General features: G+C 34.5%; 2 protein-coding genes across 7 annotated transcripts in view; both read left to right on the forward strand.

Annotated features, from left to right (window-relative positions):
• LOC134851354 (uncharacterized) overlaps positions 1 to 16,025 on the forward strand; it is a 280,704-nt gene that overhangs the window by 33,938 nt on the left and 230,741 nt on the right. The window lies entirely within an intron of this gene.
• LOC134851050 (uncharacterized) overlaps positions 9,505 to 16,025 on the forward strand; it is a 35,845-nt gene continuing 29,324 nt past the window's right edge. Inside the window, exons 1-2 of one of the 6 annotated variants that reach the window (XM_063866944.1) lie at positions 9,505 to 9,519; positions 12,931 to 13,266. In XM_063866944.1, coding sequence (XP_063723014.1) covers positions 13,132 to 13,266 — 135 coding nt within the window. In that variant the 5' untranslated portion in view covers positions 9,505 to 9,519; positions 12,931 to 13,131. Of the gene's footprint in view, positions 9,520 to 10,491; positions 10,690 to 12,261; positions 12,277 to 12,707; positions 13,267 to 15,123; positions 15,235 to 16,025 lie in introns of those variants that run through there. The other 5 variants (XM_063866943.1, XM_063866941.1, XM_063866945.1 and 2 more) reach the window with 5 other exon arrangements.

The raw sequence follows: 16,025 nt of genomic DNA on the forward strand, positions 1-16,025 counted from the left end.
GAGATTGATGTTGATTGAAAAAGTTAGTTGTTTTGCTGCTCTACTCAAAAATATTCTGATGGGATGTCCAGATACTGTTTTTTAACGGACCCTTCATTTAAAAAATCATTCGGTCAACTGTCTTTCGTCAAACAAAGACAAGCAGCCTTCAAGGTGTCTCTTTCGTGCATTAGCCATGTATATGAATGGGCACCTTGATACTTTTACCTCCACATACTCTCCCGGTTTTGTTTTAAAATCTGATCAAGATCCTTAGAAATTTTGCGGAGTTGCTATTGAAGACTCGCCCCTGGTCCAGGAATTTGTAGAGATACATCTTGCTTTACGTTTTTGATGTTCAAAAGGGAGATTTGGTGGGAGAAATGGCTCGTCGAAGTAATGGGCGATTTGAAAAAATAGTCAAACTGTTGTGATTCAACAATCTTAACTTTCATACAAACAATATAGAGGGACTTTTAGAGCCTTTTCGATGTCCGAGCTGCGGCGACTGTTTCGTCAACAGATCAGCAAACACCAACAGACATCTTTCAATTTGTGAATGTCGAGTATGTCACATTTATCCAAGGATTGTTATACACTTAGAGAAACGCTACTTGAAAAGTTGGAATGACTCATCATTCCAGTTTGCTAAGATAAGAAGCTGTTCAACAACTTAGCCATTTCCAAGTTTGAGTCCCTTTGTGTTCCAAAAAACGAACTGAAAACTATCCAATCTACAACGTCGATTATAAAACACATTCAAATTTCTGTATCGTTATCATCAAATCTGATCAAAAAAAATTTGCTTCTTAACAAGGACCCGCAAAAACTGATTATCATTTTTGTAACAACCTTGAAGTTTTGGCTGAGAAAAGTAAGCTCGAAATTAGACCTAAATTTCAAGATGATAAAAGAGTAGTATGTGAGCGGATGTCAAAAATTTTCCGAGAGTTGAATGAAAGATGTCGAAATCTTTCAACTGAAAACTTTGAATATGAAGACGAATGTATCGAGGACACAGAGGAAACTGATATGTCAACCAGTTTTTGAGAAAGCAGAAAAGTCAGCTGATTGATTAGAAACAAAACCGGGAGAGGTATGTTAACACGTTACCTGTATTTGATTTAACAGTTGAAGTTATAATATTAACTTGATCAAGAGCTATCTGATTCCCTACTTAACCAATGATAAAGAAGCTGAAAAAATGGTTATCAAAAAGTCTACCAATTTCATATTTTTCAAGTTTGGAGACATACAACTTCTATATATCATTAAGTTTTTGGGAGGAGAAACTTTTTTAGATTCCTTTCTTAAAGCCTATTAAGCTAGTGAGAAAAAAAGGTTTTTCCCTTATGAGTGGTTTGACTGTGCGGACAAGCTTAGGAAGCAAGAATTACTTCCATACAAAGCCTTTTAAAATAAAATGAGAAGCAAAAAACCCTTGACAAAAACAAAAAAGAATTACCAGAACTTAAGATCAAGTCAATAAAGTACAAGCATCTGGATGGGATTATTACAAATTTTTACAGACATTTGGCAAAAACATGGAATGACTACATTTAAAGATTTTTTGCATTGATACATCAATAAAGATGATGTTCCAACCCTTTAAGCAACGCAAAAATTAGTTCAATTTATCATCAGAGGAAAAAAACTTATTATTATTAGGTTAAAACTTGGATGTACTCTTCCAAATCAGGCAAACTTTTGTCTGCACAAATCAACCAAAAAAAAATTCTTCTCACTTTGCCAAATTAAAAAGATTTGCAGGAAAAGTTGTTGTGGACATAATCTTTATCATGGATTCATCAATTATCAGGACATCAATGGTTGGAATTGATGCGTGCCTCCTTTACCCCAATTCACTGTTTCAAGATACGCCAACAGGATTGTACACTAGATGGGAACTTGATTGCGGCATGCAAAAACTGAACGCTAGACACAAGCGATCTCGCAATTTTGAGAACACGGCCATGGCTTTCTACGAAGAAACAAGACTAGAATGCAGAATTGAGAGCTTCCACACATCTGGAAATTAAAAGAAAAGTGACTGTTTCAATGTAGATGGATATTGCGATTACTGCACAACAGTATTTAAATTCTCGGGATGCTATCACCACTTCTGACCCTGCCAGAGGACTCGTTCATCATTGAGCGACGAGGATATTGAGAGAGGAAGTAAAGGCGAGAGATGGATGATTTGGGACGGAAATATATTCGCAAAAAAGGATACAAAATCGAAGAGATGTGGCAATGTGAGCGGTGACAAATTTTCAAAACGGACGAAACAATTCAGAATCATATCAGATCCAATTTCCCTTACAAAAAACCTCTCTCTGCTGAACCTTTATTGGAAAAACAAGTGATGGATCGTATTATGTATATGTTCAGCAGAATGTGTGGTTCCAGATGAACTGAAAACAAAATTTGCTAATTTTTGCAAAAATACTGAAATTGGAAGAAGGGTTATCGGGGAATATATGCAAAAAAAATGCAATAAAAAAATCTTCTAAAGCAACCCCAGTGAAGGTTATTAGCTAGTTTCAAACTAGAAAAAAGTTATATTATTACTCCTCTCTTCAATTTCTATACGGAATTTGGCTTACAGTGTTCAAAAGCTTAGCGTTTTGTACAGTATTCCCATCGAAAAAGCTTCAACAACTTTGTTTAGACAGCTGTTGATGCTAGAAGGGAAGGAGATGAGAACCCTTTATCCAGAGTAGTTCCATAGTCTTTTAGTTAAATCATCCTACGGTTACCAGATAATGGATAGATCGAGACATACGATCACAAAGTATTTACATGACGAGAAAACTCACAAAGCATTTAGTGAACAATTTCAAACCATTAAACACTGTTCAGAAAAACTAGTGCCAGACTGAGTTACTAAAGTCAACAGTTGAGCACAGAAAACCCAAAACTGTCGGAGTTTTCTTTCTGCAGTATTCAAAACTAAGAACGCTGGAGCTTAACTACATTTATTTTGACACATTTTGTGATGTAAAGAAGTGAGGAATTGGAAATGGATACGGATTCGCTGTATTTAGCTCTTGCTGAGTAAATGTTGTATGATTGTTTTCGTCTGGAGAAAGAGGATGACTGGGAAAAATTGAGAGAGAATGATTGCAGAGATTCATTTAAAGCAGTTTCAAAGACAATTTTTTTTTTCACTAAAATGTTGTAGCGTTCACCGAAAACACAAAACAAGAGCCTGGACTGTTTAAGGAAGAATTTAGATGTACGGAGAGGCTATGTGTTTGTAGCAAGACTTATTGTTGCTATGAGAACAAATCAGACAAGATGAAAATTTACAGGAAAAAAAATTGACAAAGCAATCAACGTGACTTAAGCAAACAGAGGAATTAGAGTCATATGGTTGCTACATACGAGTAAAAATGAAAGGATTGAGTTACTTTAACCCGAAAAGACAAGTTGAGGACGACGATATACACACTCAACCATTGAAATAGTAAATAACTGATAGTGTAGCTACATTCAATTCAGTATTGAATAATTAACTAAAGAGTTGCGATAAATTGATTATACGAAGGATGGATTTATATGCTTCATCTTTAAAAAAACAATTAAATTTGATTTTTTTCTCAAAGTTTTTGCTAGGATTCAGTATAGTTTTAGATAGTTTTCTCATAGTTTCAAACAGATTGAAAATTAATCAAAACATCTATATCAAAGGATTTAGCTAAAAAAACGCATGTATCGCCAAACTTGAGCTCGGGCGCCAAAAATTTTTTGAAACTTACCACCTTAATATCTCAAATCTGGTATCTTAATTCTTAACAAATGGCAAAACCCATAACCTACCTTAATACACGGGAAATCTATACCTATCTTATAACATAGCTAGCAGACCGGATGTTCTATTCCCTATCTTAATTAATTCGGATATGCAACCACTCTCCCTCCCCTCCTGATCGCCTCACTCTTCTATACTGCTTCGCACTAATTTCTATTTCATAAATTTTGGAATGGCTATCTTGGAAAATCTTGCGAGAATTTTTCTTTATTCTTGCAAGATAGCCTCCCTCGTTCATGATTTTTGCAAGATAACCTCCATCTTGCACGATAACCTCCCTTGTTCGGCTAGGATGATCACAATGTTTTTGTTTTTCAAATAATATCAAGCCTTTGTAATATGATTCATAGCAAAAAAAAAACAATTTTCAAAATGCCAAACAACTAAAAAAGACTGGGCGTTTTAAGATGAGGCACTAAATGGTTAGGCTACCTTTATGGCGGCTATGAATTAATTTTGAATAGATCATATTTTAAATTTTTTCCTTTTTTTTTGAAAATCTTGAACCGACTAGCTATAATAAGCAGAAAATGATATCCGTCTAATGGACAATGTCGGTATCAACTTGCTAGCTTCAATTTCAATTGAAAACTTTTTCTTACTGTGTTGTAAATTGAATTGAAACTAAGGCAAAAAATCTTCGCACTGAAACAGCTCGCGTATAAACTAATTGAAGATGCACATAATAAGTCAGGCAATTTGGCCTAAATAACAACGTTCCTTCTTCATTTATTTCTTGGAACTTCGCAAACTCTGTATTCTTTGAGTTTTACCTATAAAATATAGTCTTAAAAGCGTTATCCCGAGCTTCAAGTTTATTTTCCTTCGAAAATGGAAGAATGAAAACCGAAAGTCCAAAAAAAAGCATGAGAAACTTAGCTGATTCCAAAGCCAACTTATTAAAAACAAAATGTCTGAAACGTCCTAGCTGTTCGGTTCTTCGTATCTTTAAAAAATTTGCAGGTGAAACCATTTGTAGAATTTACAGTCCGTATTTCTAGTGAAAAAAAAAAACTGATGGATACTTTTAGATAATTGGATAGGGTCTAAAACTTTTACAAAGCTATCCCGAGCTTCAACGGTCTGTTGTTTTTCAAATTTGAAAGAGTAAAACGAGTAGGTCCGCCCAAAGTAGGTAGTGAACTGATTACGAAAAAAATTAATTAACAAAACTGTCCTGAAAAAACTAACTGTTAGTGCGAAATAAATTCTTTTAAATTCATTCAAGATTTAGCCATCAGTCATCTGACATCTCTTAATGCTAATCTGATTCCGACAGGTACAGGCCTTCGGCGCGGTTTGTCACCATCGGTGACAGACACAGGAGAAAGACTAAGTTGGATACAGATTCTATTTTACTGAATTTCAATTTCACGCTTTCAGCATGGCGCAAATAGGAGAAAAACCCACTTGGGATTATTAAATTCTGTTCATAAAAATGCAAAAAACCACGCATGTTATGGGAATTCTGGTTCGCTTGATTCGCGAAACACAGGTTAAATCCAGGGAATTTTTATTTCGTCGACTCGCTTACACCAGGGCAAATCACTGCTCACGCAGCTGATGTCATGAGAAAAAACGACTGGAAAGCTAACAAACTTTAATCTCCAACCTCTACCTGTGCCTGGCGTAGAAGTGACAGGTCGAACTGCACAAGAGGGGACCACACATGAATTTCGGGGTGAACTGCTGCATAAGGGTTCTGGACCAGATCAAGTCCGAGTTTAAGAAAGAGAGGTATGAAGTTATGAGACATTTCAACTCCTGTCGAGAAAGCAGCATATTAAGTGGAGCAATTTGAAGCAATTTCATTCAACATTGAGTAGACTCGCTGATAGATGCAACTTTGGGACGCTAGAACGGCAAATTTGGAGTGATGTGTACATTGTGAACCTGTACAATCGCAAGGCGCAAAACGAGCTAAGCCAATTTACAAAGGCACCAGAGTAGGTGTAAAAAAACTGCCTAATCTTACGAGCGCGGGGATAAAATCTCAAAAGTAAATACGCAAAAATAACTATTACATTTGAACAAGAGTGCTAACAAAAAAGCAGCGAAAACTCTGGTGACATTATTAAGCCAATTTTGTTTTCCTCAAGGTTTGGCGTAATCTTTTTTTTTATTTTTGATTTTATTCTCTATACAAAGCTCTAGGGTCCGTCAGCCAAAATTGGATATCTCAAATTAGAACAAATGGGGGATCCTTTGGGTCGGCAATTTGTCAAATCCCTGAAAAGGAGGAGTCCGCTCCCTCCGACCCCCCCTTAAATCTGCAGGTGATCATTGGTCCTTTTTTCAGCTCAATTTTTGTAGTTTGTGATTTCAAAGTGTATGGAAAACGCAAAAACAGGGCCGGTTCAGGAGTTTTCTCGAGGGGGCGCGAATTTTTCAAAAAAAAAGTTTAAAATTTTGTAGCTCTCCTAAATCACCATAAGGGAACCAGTTCAAAGCAAGTATTTTTAAAATCATGATATTTATCACTGTAAAATATTCAGAACTGACCAATCATGATCCATTACTAAAACTTACGATAAACTGTAAAGCTGAAGGTATTCACAGTTTCAGTCAGAGAAAAAATAAAACAGATAAATTTCAGTTGCTTTTTCTCTCCTCTAACCTCAAAAAAATAATAGTATATACTAAATCTATTAAAACTATGAAGTATAAAAGTAGGATTAGGATTGCTATTAGACTAAGAAGTTGCAGGAATCTATCCGGCCCAAAATTAGATAGCGTGACGAGCAGACGGTGTACCTTATCCGAAATACCCTATGAGAGGTCCAACCCGGACTTAAACTCATCTGGTGCGACCAACGAGTCTCGAGCAAAATTACAACTAACTTATATACTGGAAAAAAAACGGACATGTTGAAACAAATCAAATCAATAAAAGATTTAACTTATTTCCACGTCTCAATAAGTCAAATTGAGCCGAGCCAAGAATAAAGACAAAAATCAAAAAATCAATCGCAACGAAAGACGATAAACCAAAAACCTGCATCGCAAAACGAAAAGCCAGACGACGACGATAAAAACTGAAACCTAACTATGCAGTAAAGTCTGCTTATGCATAAGACTGATTATGCAGTAATAAATGAACTGCTTTAAATAGAGCCGTAAGTTTAATTTAACAAACGAAATATTTTGAATAAAACAATAAGAAGTACTATAATTAAACAACAAGACGTCGACAAAAACCTAAGCTACCTCAACATTTCAAACGTCAAGCCTGCTCTAGTGTTTCTAAAAACTACTATCCAAAATTTATTATTTCATTTACAATACAAAATTTTGAAAAAATAGTTTTGAAGTTAATTGTTGTTGAATTGGTTTCTCTGTTTTTCTTTACCTAAAATAATTTATACGTTAATTAATATCACATTAAAAAATTAAGATCATCAAGACATTTCTTGGATCTATAACCATTTAAAATATTTTCAAATAAAAAAATTATCTAAAAATCAAGGCTTCCTCTTAATATTTAGCACTTAGACCTTTAAATGAGTTATTTTAACCAGATAATCACGGCTTCTTCTCAAAACTTTAATGTAAAATTTTTATCTGCAATCTTTATTCTAAAAACTCTAAGTTGAAATTTTTATGCTTAATTTTTTCTGAAACTGAGTTCATCAAGGCTTCCCTTGAATTTAAAAATTCTAAATTTTAAATCTCTAATTCTTAATGTTTATCCTTAACCTATATGTTATGAAAAATTGGGTTATCATTGCTTTCCTTAGATCATTTCAAAAGTTCAATCTTGCCTCTAATTTAATGTGTCTAACGACCGCAGACTTCGATTAGTTTTCCAATTCTTCCATTCGACCCAAAACTGACAATTTTTTTCCAAAATCTCATCCTTTATTTAAGCTAAACAGTGAAGAACTTCGGTTTAGCATCTTCCACTTGAATTCCACCTCTTATTTGACCAAAGCCAAAACACTTTTAGAACTAGTGAGCTATAAAAAAAAGTTAAATGAACTTATTGTGTTTTAGTTATGACTGAACCTTGTAGATTGATTTACTATTCTCCAACCCTCGATGGTCTCATTTCAATCACAATTTAGGTAATATTCAGCATACTTAAAAATAGAAAAGGCGCATCATTAAGCATACTTAAGTATTGAAAATACACTTGATAGCAGTAGAACATTACCAAATCGAATTGATTACTCTCCCCCAACCCGTCTAGCCACGACAAAAAGACCCGAGGAACGAAATAACATATTCAAAATGAATGAGAACTAACAATCTAACAAGAAGCAATCAATAACTGGATTTTGAATCCATCATTCTAACACTTATGTCAAAATCTAGTCTAGCAAACAAGCAAACAATAATTCTGAATGATTTCCTACGATCTTGTCATAACACCACATAACCAAAAAGTAGGATATGAAAGATCGATAATTAATCAGAAGAAGAGATTTATTATTTAAAAGCAAAAAGAAAAATTTCCAAAAACTCGTTTATTTTAGCAGGGGAAACGCAATTCCAAAATTGTATACAACAACCCTACGCATTCTTCAAAACCTTCAAAACCAAATAAAAGACAAGTCAAACAAGTCAATTTTTTATTAAGACCACATGAAATCTTAGTAAACCCCAACTCAACCCTAATCGAAACTGTTGTTAGGAAAAGAAAACAACCACAGAATCAATAGACACAATAGACTAGACTCAAAAGAAAGAAACGACACAAAAGAAAGAAAAGGCTGCAAACAAGAAAAAAATCCGCTCAAAGAAACACTCAGAAGAATACTCCGACAGGCTTTACTCATCAGTGAAGAACGTCCTGAACAGGGTCTATACCCGGCCTTGCCAACCGCGCTAGAAAACACTCTAAGGCACAACCACACAATTTTAACTAAGAGTGGCTTTAGGATGAGCAACTTACAAAATAACCAAACTAACTAACAAGCTTTTGCAAAAATAACTACTACGATTAAAACTAAAACTGAATCACTGAAGTGCAGATTCACAAAATCTAAAGACTTCATGGAGTTATTGAAACGAACAGCAAAAGGAAAAAGAAAACTCGACAATTTCCGACTACAAATGGCAAATTTATTGGTTTTGCTTGCCGCATTCACAATCTTTATTGAATGTAAAGTTTGGAGCCGACATCTCAGCAAAGGTATCTATTGAAAACGAACAAGGGCCAATTCGATATCAAAACTCAACCATACGTATTCTTGTCACTTGTCGCTTCTCACAGAGAAGTCAAAACCTTGTCTCGACACTCAATCAACCCGAACGAATAATTGAGAATGGACGTAGCTTCGCTCTAGTTTTCAAAACCGATGTTTCATTAACACAAAAATCTGAAACTTGAATACGATCTTCTCGCATTCACAATATTCTCTCTGTCTCATCACATGTTCTTCACTGACGCAATCAAGCTACAATTCTGTCAACGAGTTTAGAGTATAGTCCATGCATCTTTCACAAGAAAAACTTTGATTTAAAATCTTCCTAAGAGCCGAATAGGTGAAACCAGTTCAAAACAAGTTTTCATTTTATATCTTGATATTTATCACTGTAATTTATTAAGAACTAACCAATCAAGCTCCATTACAAAAACTTACTATAAATTGTAAAGCTGAAACTGTTCTTGGTTTCTGCCAACGGAAAATAGTTTAGCTTGGAAATCAGTTGCCTCTTTCTCTTTTCTAATCTCGCAAGGATACCAATATATACTAGATCTATTGAGACAAGGAATTATAAGAGTAAGATTAGGAGTGTTATCAGACAGAAATCAGACATTGTTATCAGACACAAAATATTGCAGAAACCTAACCGGCCAAAAATTAGATATCGTGACTTACAGACTGTGTACCCTATCCAAAATTACTCTATGAGAAGGTCATACCGGATTTAAACTCCAAACAAAACCCCTAATTTTGCCGAATTTCCTCCCATTTTTTTGCTTTTCTGGAAAATTTAGACCTACAAATTGCGTTTTTTCGGCGAGCGCCTCCCTTCAACATTAGTGTATATTGGGTCCCAGTGCGCTTTAGAAAATTTTAGGCTTGGTCGGCGGAAAATGGATGTTCACTAAAACAATACCAAAGGGGGAACCTTTGGTCATGGAGGGGGTCGAATCCCTGAAGAAAAAAGCGTTCGACGGTGAAGGTTTTCAAAATGTTTTCCAATCTATTTTCTGATTGTTTTTCGCCGTACAACTACAGATAATTTGAGTTATTTTAGAACTTTTTAACTAAGAATTTTTTGTCATTCAACTGATCTTTGAACAAAACATTTCAAACTAATTGAAACGGGCTGGCTTTTTTTAGCCAACCAAATTAATGCCTAATAGTTGCGGTTCAATAAAAATTATACATCCATTTAGGCAGAATAAATTAAAGACCCATAACCATTTATAATTACATGGTTCATTTTTAGTTGAAATTTGTACCAAAAATTTAGTGGATCGCCGTCTCCTTGAAGGCGTATAGCTAGTGAATTTTGATAGTTGATCTCAGTTTTGTTCGATCTCTGTCGGTATAATTAAAATCAGCTCAAAGGGGGCGGGGATATGACCTTAATACTTGCGAAAGGTTACGCTTTAATTTAGTACCAATTTAATCAATTAGAAGCATATTTGCATTTCACTTGAATTTATTTGCAGATAAGATGCTTGAACGGAGAACTTCAAAAGCATTTTGAGTAAAATCAAATTGACTCGACTAGAAATGGGACTTTAATTGTGGTTTTTGGGACACATGACTTGACCTGACCTGATAACATAAATTTAAATTGATTAAAGACTAGACAAATCAATACAGATTGCAGACGTGTTCTTAGTGTGGTATTGCTTTTACTTTGATGTTCGTTGATATGATTTGCAAAATCACCTTCTAAACTTAGCTCAAAAAATTAAAAACTCCGGCCAAACAGTTAAGTGGAAATTTAGAAGTTTTGATAAAAAATTGTTGGAATTGGATGTTTTTTTTTTAAATTAAACACGTCATAAAAAAAATGGTTCGAACTCCAGCACATTTTTCCCGAAGAGTCGTGCGATCTCCTTATTAACTACCAATTCAAGAAAAGGGGTTGATTGTTAAGTAGATAAAGTTAGTAGAATTTTAGACCGATCAGAATTCAGCAAAACTTGAATTAAAACAGGTCTCACCATAGACAAATATAAGAACTCAGCCATGACAATATAATTAATTTCCACAAAAATTTGTGTCTTTTAGCGCTTTCTCCTGAATTTTTTTAATCAAAAAGTTTTCTGCGAAGACTTTTAGAAAATATTTTTGAATTTTTTTGTCTATTTTTGAAAAAAAGTATTGTTGGGTACACTTAGTTTTAATTAACTATCGATTATGCCTAAGAATGCACCATAAAGTAGATAGTTATTTTTGAACTTCTCAGGATACTCAATGAAAATTTGTAAAGGATCTTATTAAAACCCTATTGTGTGTTAATTGGATTTCAAGTTTTCTCATTTTAACCACTTTTCAGATCGGTGGCTCTTAAAACGCGTTTAAGAAAAGAGCTCCCCATTGAATTCCCCGGGTTGACCTCCATAGACCAAAACTGCTGATCATACAATTCCATAAATTAAGTCTATGAATAAATACGAATTACATACATTTCGCTAAAATGTTTGCATCGAATTTTCAATGATTTTTTTCTTTTTGTGTCATAAAAATCGTTGTATTTTAGTAAATAAAAAAGAATTTTTTTTGTCAAAACATGCTAATCGCACAATTTTCATATGGAAATTGTATGACTAGCTTTTTTTTTGTGATGGTGACAACAAAATTTTTTTAAAGTAGTTTCGAAATTGCCCCACTCTAGTTTTAATTTTGATTTTTGCGCTCAAACAAACAGTTTCAGAAAAAAAATCCTATTCAAAATTTTGATGCTTTCTTAATATCATTCGTGCGAGAAAATTCAATTCGTTTTCTATGCATTACAAATCCCTTGGTGACTCTAGTTTTGAGTAAGCAAGGTCTTTGTCACTACTGTTTAGCTACGAACACAACCAGAACATGTTGAGTGGAAATTAAATTTATAAAAGTAAAAGTTTTTGGCTTATGGAAAAATTCTTGTCATACTATTTTTGTAAATGAAAAATCACTAATCATAAACCTTTCATGCAGTTTTGTGTACTTATGGAATTGCATGAAAAAAGTTCTTGAAATCTATTTTCTCGAAAGTTTTAAGTATCGAGAAAAAATTACCGGGGCGTTTTCTCAAAAAATTACCCATTAAATGTTCTCAAGCGTATGAAGACAAAATCACAAATTTTTATCTGCGAGCGCTACCTCCAAAACATCCAACGAAAGCTTTCTATTCAAAACCACCGTTATTTTCTGTAAGCTCCGGGTCATGGTGATATTTTTTGGTCTTTGGTTCTCTTTTGTTATTTTATCTTCACCCATAACCATCGGTACTGCAAACTATCAAAATCAAAATAGAGGGACATTTGGGAAAGGTTGTTTGAATGAAATAATTTATATGCTCTCCAGTTGGTAATACGTGGCTATTTTAATGGCCTCATTTTACACCACGAAAATGACTTCTGTTCACAAAAAAAAATCAACCCAAGTTCAATTTTTCCAACCTAATTCTGCTGACGATGTTTTGACTGAATTGCCTTTTCAAATGCCTACATCTCAAGAAACTGAATATATTTTTTTCGAAACTCAACTGATTAATGACTGATTTTCGAATCTCAACAAATCATAATAAATTTTGACTATGAATTAAGTTAGGAATGAAAAGCCAAAAATCTATTTTTTCAATAGTTACTCTCAGACACTAAGTACAAAGATACCAGACGCTCATTGTAAAAAAGTGTTTTGCTTTCGGCAGTTTCGTTTTTAAACACAAATGTTTTGTTGAACCATATGTCTTCTGAGCTGGAATCCATTCACAAAAAAAATTTGTGAATAAGCGAACACTGAATCTCTATTCTGAAGGTCGCCACAAGCGCTTCTATTTAATTTGAACTGAAACTAAAGACTGCTGCGTTCATCCTGACACCAACAAAATTTATATCATTTTCCTATTTTCCTTAGTCACATCTCCGCGTAGTAAAATAACTTAGACATCAAACCTATTAATATTTTAAATAGATCATAAATTCGATTATACTCGATTTATCTGTTTTTATTCGTTGTTAGAGTTACTTCGGTTTGCTAGTGTTGTACCTTGTTCAAACAACGATCAGAACTTCTATTCCATATTCGAAACACTTCGCTTTAAGTCTCTCTTTATTCTACGTGGGTATATTTCTGCTGCTTACACACGAGAATTATCTTTCGGTCCAACTATTTCTCAAATTTACTGCTATTTTACCGGTCATCATAGTTTTTTAAGTTGAAATGGACGTGAAAAGCGAGAAGTTAGCCTACTTCAAGGGAGCTGATTTGGCAGTTCCTGAAATCAAAGACGACACTTTAGCCCATTTTATTGTGAGGAACAGCGAGGAATACGCGCCAGATGACAAGATTGCATACGTAAGTTACGGGTGCCGGACATCAAGCCGACGGGACTTCAAGCCGATTCGTAAAATTAGGGACTTCAAGCCGAAAATTTTCTCATTAAGTCATGAAATAAGGTTAATTTGAAACTTTTTTGAAGAATTTCTCAATTTCATGATCTTTATTCGGTAATTATAAGCGTTTTCATAAGATTTAAACCTCCAAATGATGTTAAGGAAAGTTGAAAAATAAAACACAGTTGAAGGTAATTTTCTTGTTTATAATTTATGCATTTCAAAAAAACGGCTGATATTATTAACTAATGCCAATCCTAAGTAATTCATTGTCATAAATGACGCTTATTATGCAGCAAACTAGCCTACGATTTTGACAAGCAACGTTTTACAGATGACAAAATAATGATTTGAGGTGCTTGTAAGGTTTAATTTTCGGCCTGAAGTCCCTTCGGCTTGAAGTCCCGTCGGCCTGTTGTCCTAGACCCGTAAGTTACAACATTTTGTAGGCGTGACTACTAACTGTTTGACTTAACTGGCAATCATGGTTTAAAGTTTTTCCTCACTAAATATTTAAAAAAGCTAAATTTGATCAAAATATTTTTTTGATAGATCGTAATGAGTCGAAAAAAGCTCGCAAAAAATCGCAAATTTTGATAAGTTAAAAAAATCATTCGTTGAAGCTAAGAAATATTTCCTATTCATCGGATTTTTCCGCGCATATTTCATGAGTGTTGATTTCATTCATTGAAAATTGCACTTGAAATCATCTGCGAAGTGAGCAAAATGGTGAGCTTTTTCTTCTTTTTCTATCAATTTGACAGATAAGCTTTTCCAATTTAAACTTTTGCACCTCATTCGTGGCATGAGTTGAATATTTTCCCGCTTTTTTCATTTTTTCTGGCCATCATTTTTTTTCGGTACAATTATCAAGAGATGCAAGTAATTTTTGTTCCGACTATCCAGTAAAATGAGGTGTATGTATCCTTGGGGTGTTTTTTATAATCAGACCAATTTTATAATTAAATTCGACGCTGTACATCAGTGAGTAAAGAGGCAGGATTGTTGGTAGTATGTCCGGTGTGAACATTTAGGACTAATCGGAACTCTCACCACTGGTGTCTCTCCCCCTGAAATTATTTTTGATCGGTGGCGTGTCAATGAGCCGACAACCCGGATTGCCGAACAAAAGTTTGTTCCCGGCTAGTCGAAACTCTTCGGTTTTCTCTGAACCAAAATCAGTTTTTTTGAGTTACTCAATTTTTGTATTGTATTTAATAAATAAAAGTTGTTTCCCGTTTTTCTAATGCAAGGTTGGAGACTCTAAGATGGACAAAATTTGAGCAATTTCAAAGCAAAATCATGGCAATACTTTGAGAAAACTTGCTGTGGCAGAGACAGACGTCTGAAAAAAAAAAACATATAATTCTCGGCGCGCTCCCCGCTTCATTATTGTTATTTTATGGTTATTTGCCTCAATGATAGCAAAGACAGACATTTTTGTTCCAGCATAGCAAAAACGAATTGTTGCCGAATAGGAGGAGCAAAGAAGTGGCGTTTCTAATTCTATGAAAACAAACAAATTCTTGAGCAAATTTACCTCAAGTCAACTGGCACTTTTTGGTTGACTCATAGCTTAAAAAGCTATTATTTTTGGAACAATACGAGGTCAAACTGTAACCCCTATGCATTGGAAGCGGATTCCGCAACAGGCCAAAATCAGATTTGTCGCGGAATCCGCAAGTTTGCTACTTTTCTTTGATTTTCTTCACTGTTTTGGTTTCCACAAACAAATACCTAAAACACTGTACCGCTCAAAATTGCTCCAAAAGTAGGCGATTTTGCGGATTCCACAACCGTATTTGCGAAATCCAGAACAGTTTGTGGAATCCACAAACACACAAAAAGACATTTGTATAGTTAAACTGAGCTTTTGCGGATTCCGCAACTGTAAGTGGAATCCGCAAATTGCAAGTGGAATCAGCAAACTGTAAGTGGAATCAGCATTTTGTTTGCGGATTCGGTTTACATATATGTATATGTGTCTTATAGCGTTTAAAAATATGTTTTTTTTTACTAGATGGTCACCAGAAAAATCAATCTCAACTACTTCATTGATCAACAACCAGTTGAAATACCAAATATTTGGTCTCAATTCATACCAACCCAACTTCGATCTTAAATCCTGTCAGCTTCGATCTGAATTCAGAATCTACCAGATCATCAGTATTTGGGATTGATGGAATCCCAAATACTGACCAGTATTTGGGATTTATGTAATCCAAAGTACTGACCTAATTCGGTGATATGCTGTGCGTTGTGTTTCCAAACATTCTCAAGCCAATGACTAAAAATATTGAACTTATTCGGCGTTATGCTTCCAAAATCAAAATTTGGAATTGACGCAATCCCAAATACTGACATGTTTTGTTGATATGTTGTGCGTTGTATTTCCATACACTCTCAACCTAGTGACGACTTCAAATATTGAATGTATTAGGTGCTGTGTTTCCCAAATACTAAAAGTGACAACCATTGATTTAGTTAACAAATGTTTTGAGATTTGTTCGTTGATTCCGCTAGCAATGGTTAAGTCCTTGCCTTTAAAATCCGCATTGCTATAGATAAGATTTTCAGCTCTAGCTTTTTATTGTTCGTATGCAAGTTCAGTAAAAACAAAATTCTGAATCCATTTATAATTGCGGATTCCACTACTATTTGCAGATTCCACTTACATTTTGTGGAATCCACTTTTTGCGGAATCCGCGGTACAAAAAATAT

The sequence above is a fragment of the Symsagittifera roscoffensis genome, chromosome 7 (assembly GCF_963678635.1).
Source record: "Symsagittifera roscoffensis chromosome 7, txSymRosc1.1, whole genome shotgun sequence".
NCBI classification, from domain to species: domain Eukaryota; kingdom Metazoa; phylum Xenacoelomorpha; order Acoela; family Convolutidae; genus Symsagittifera; species Symsagittifera roscoffensis.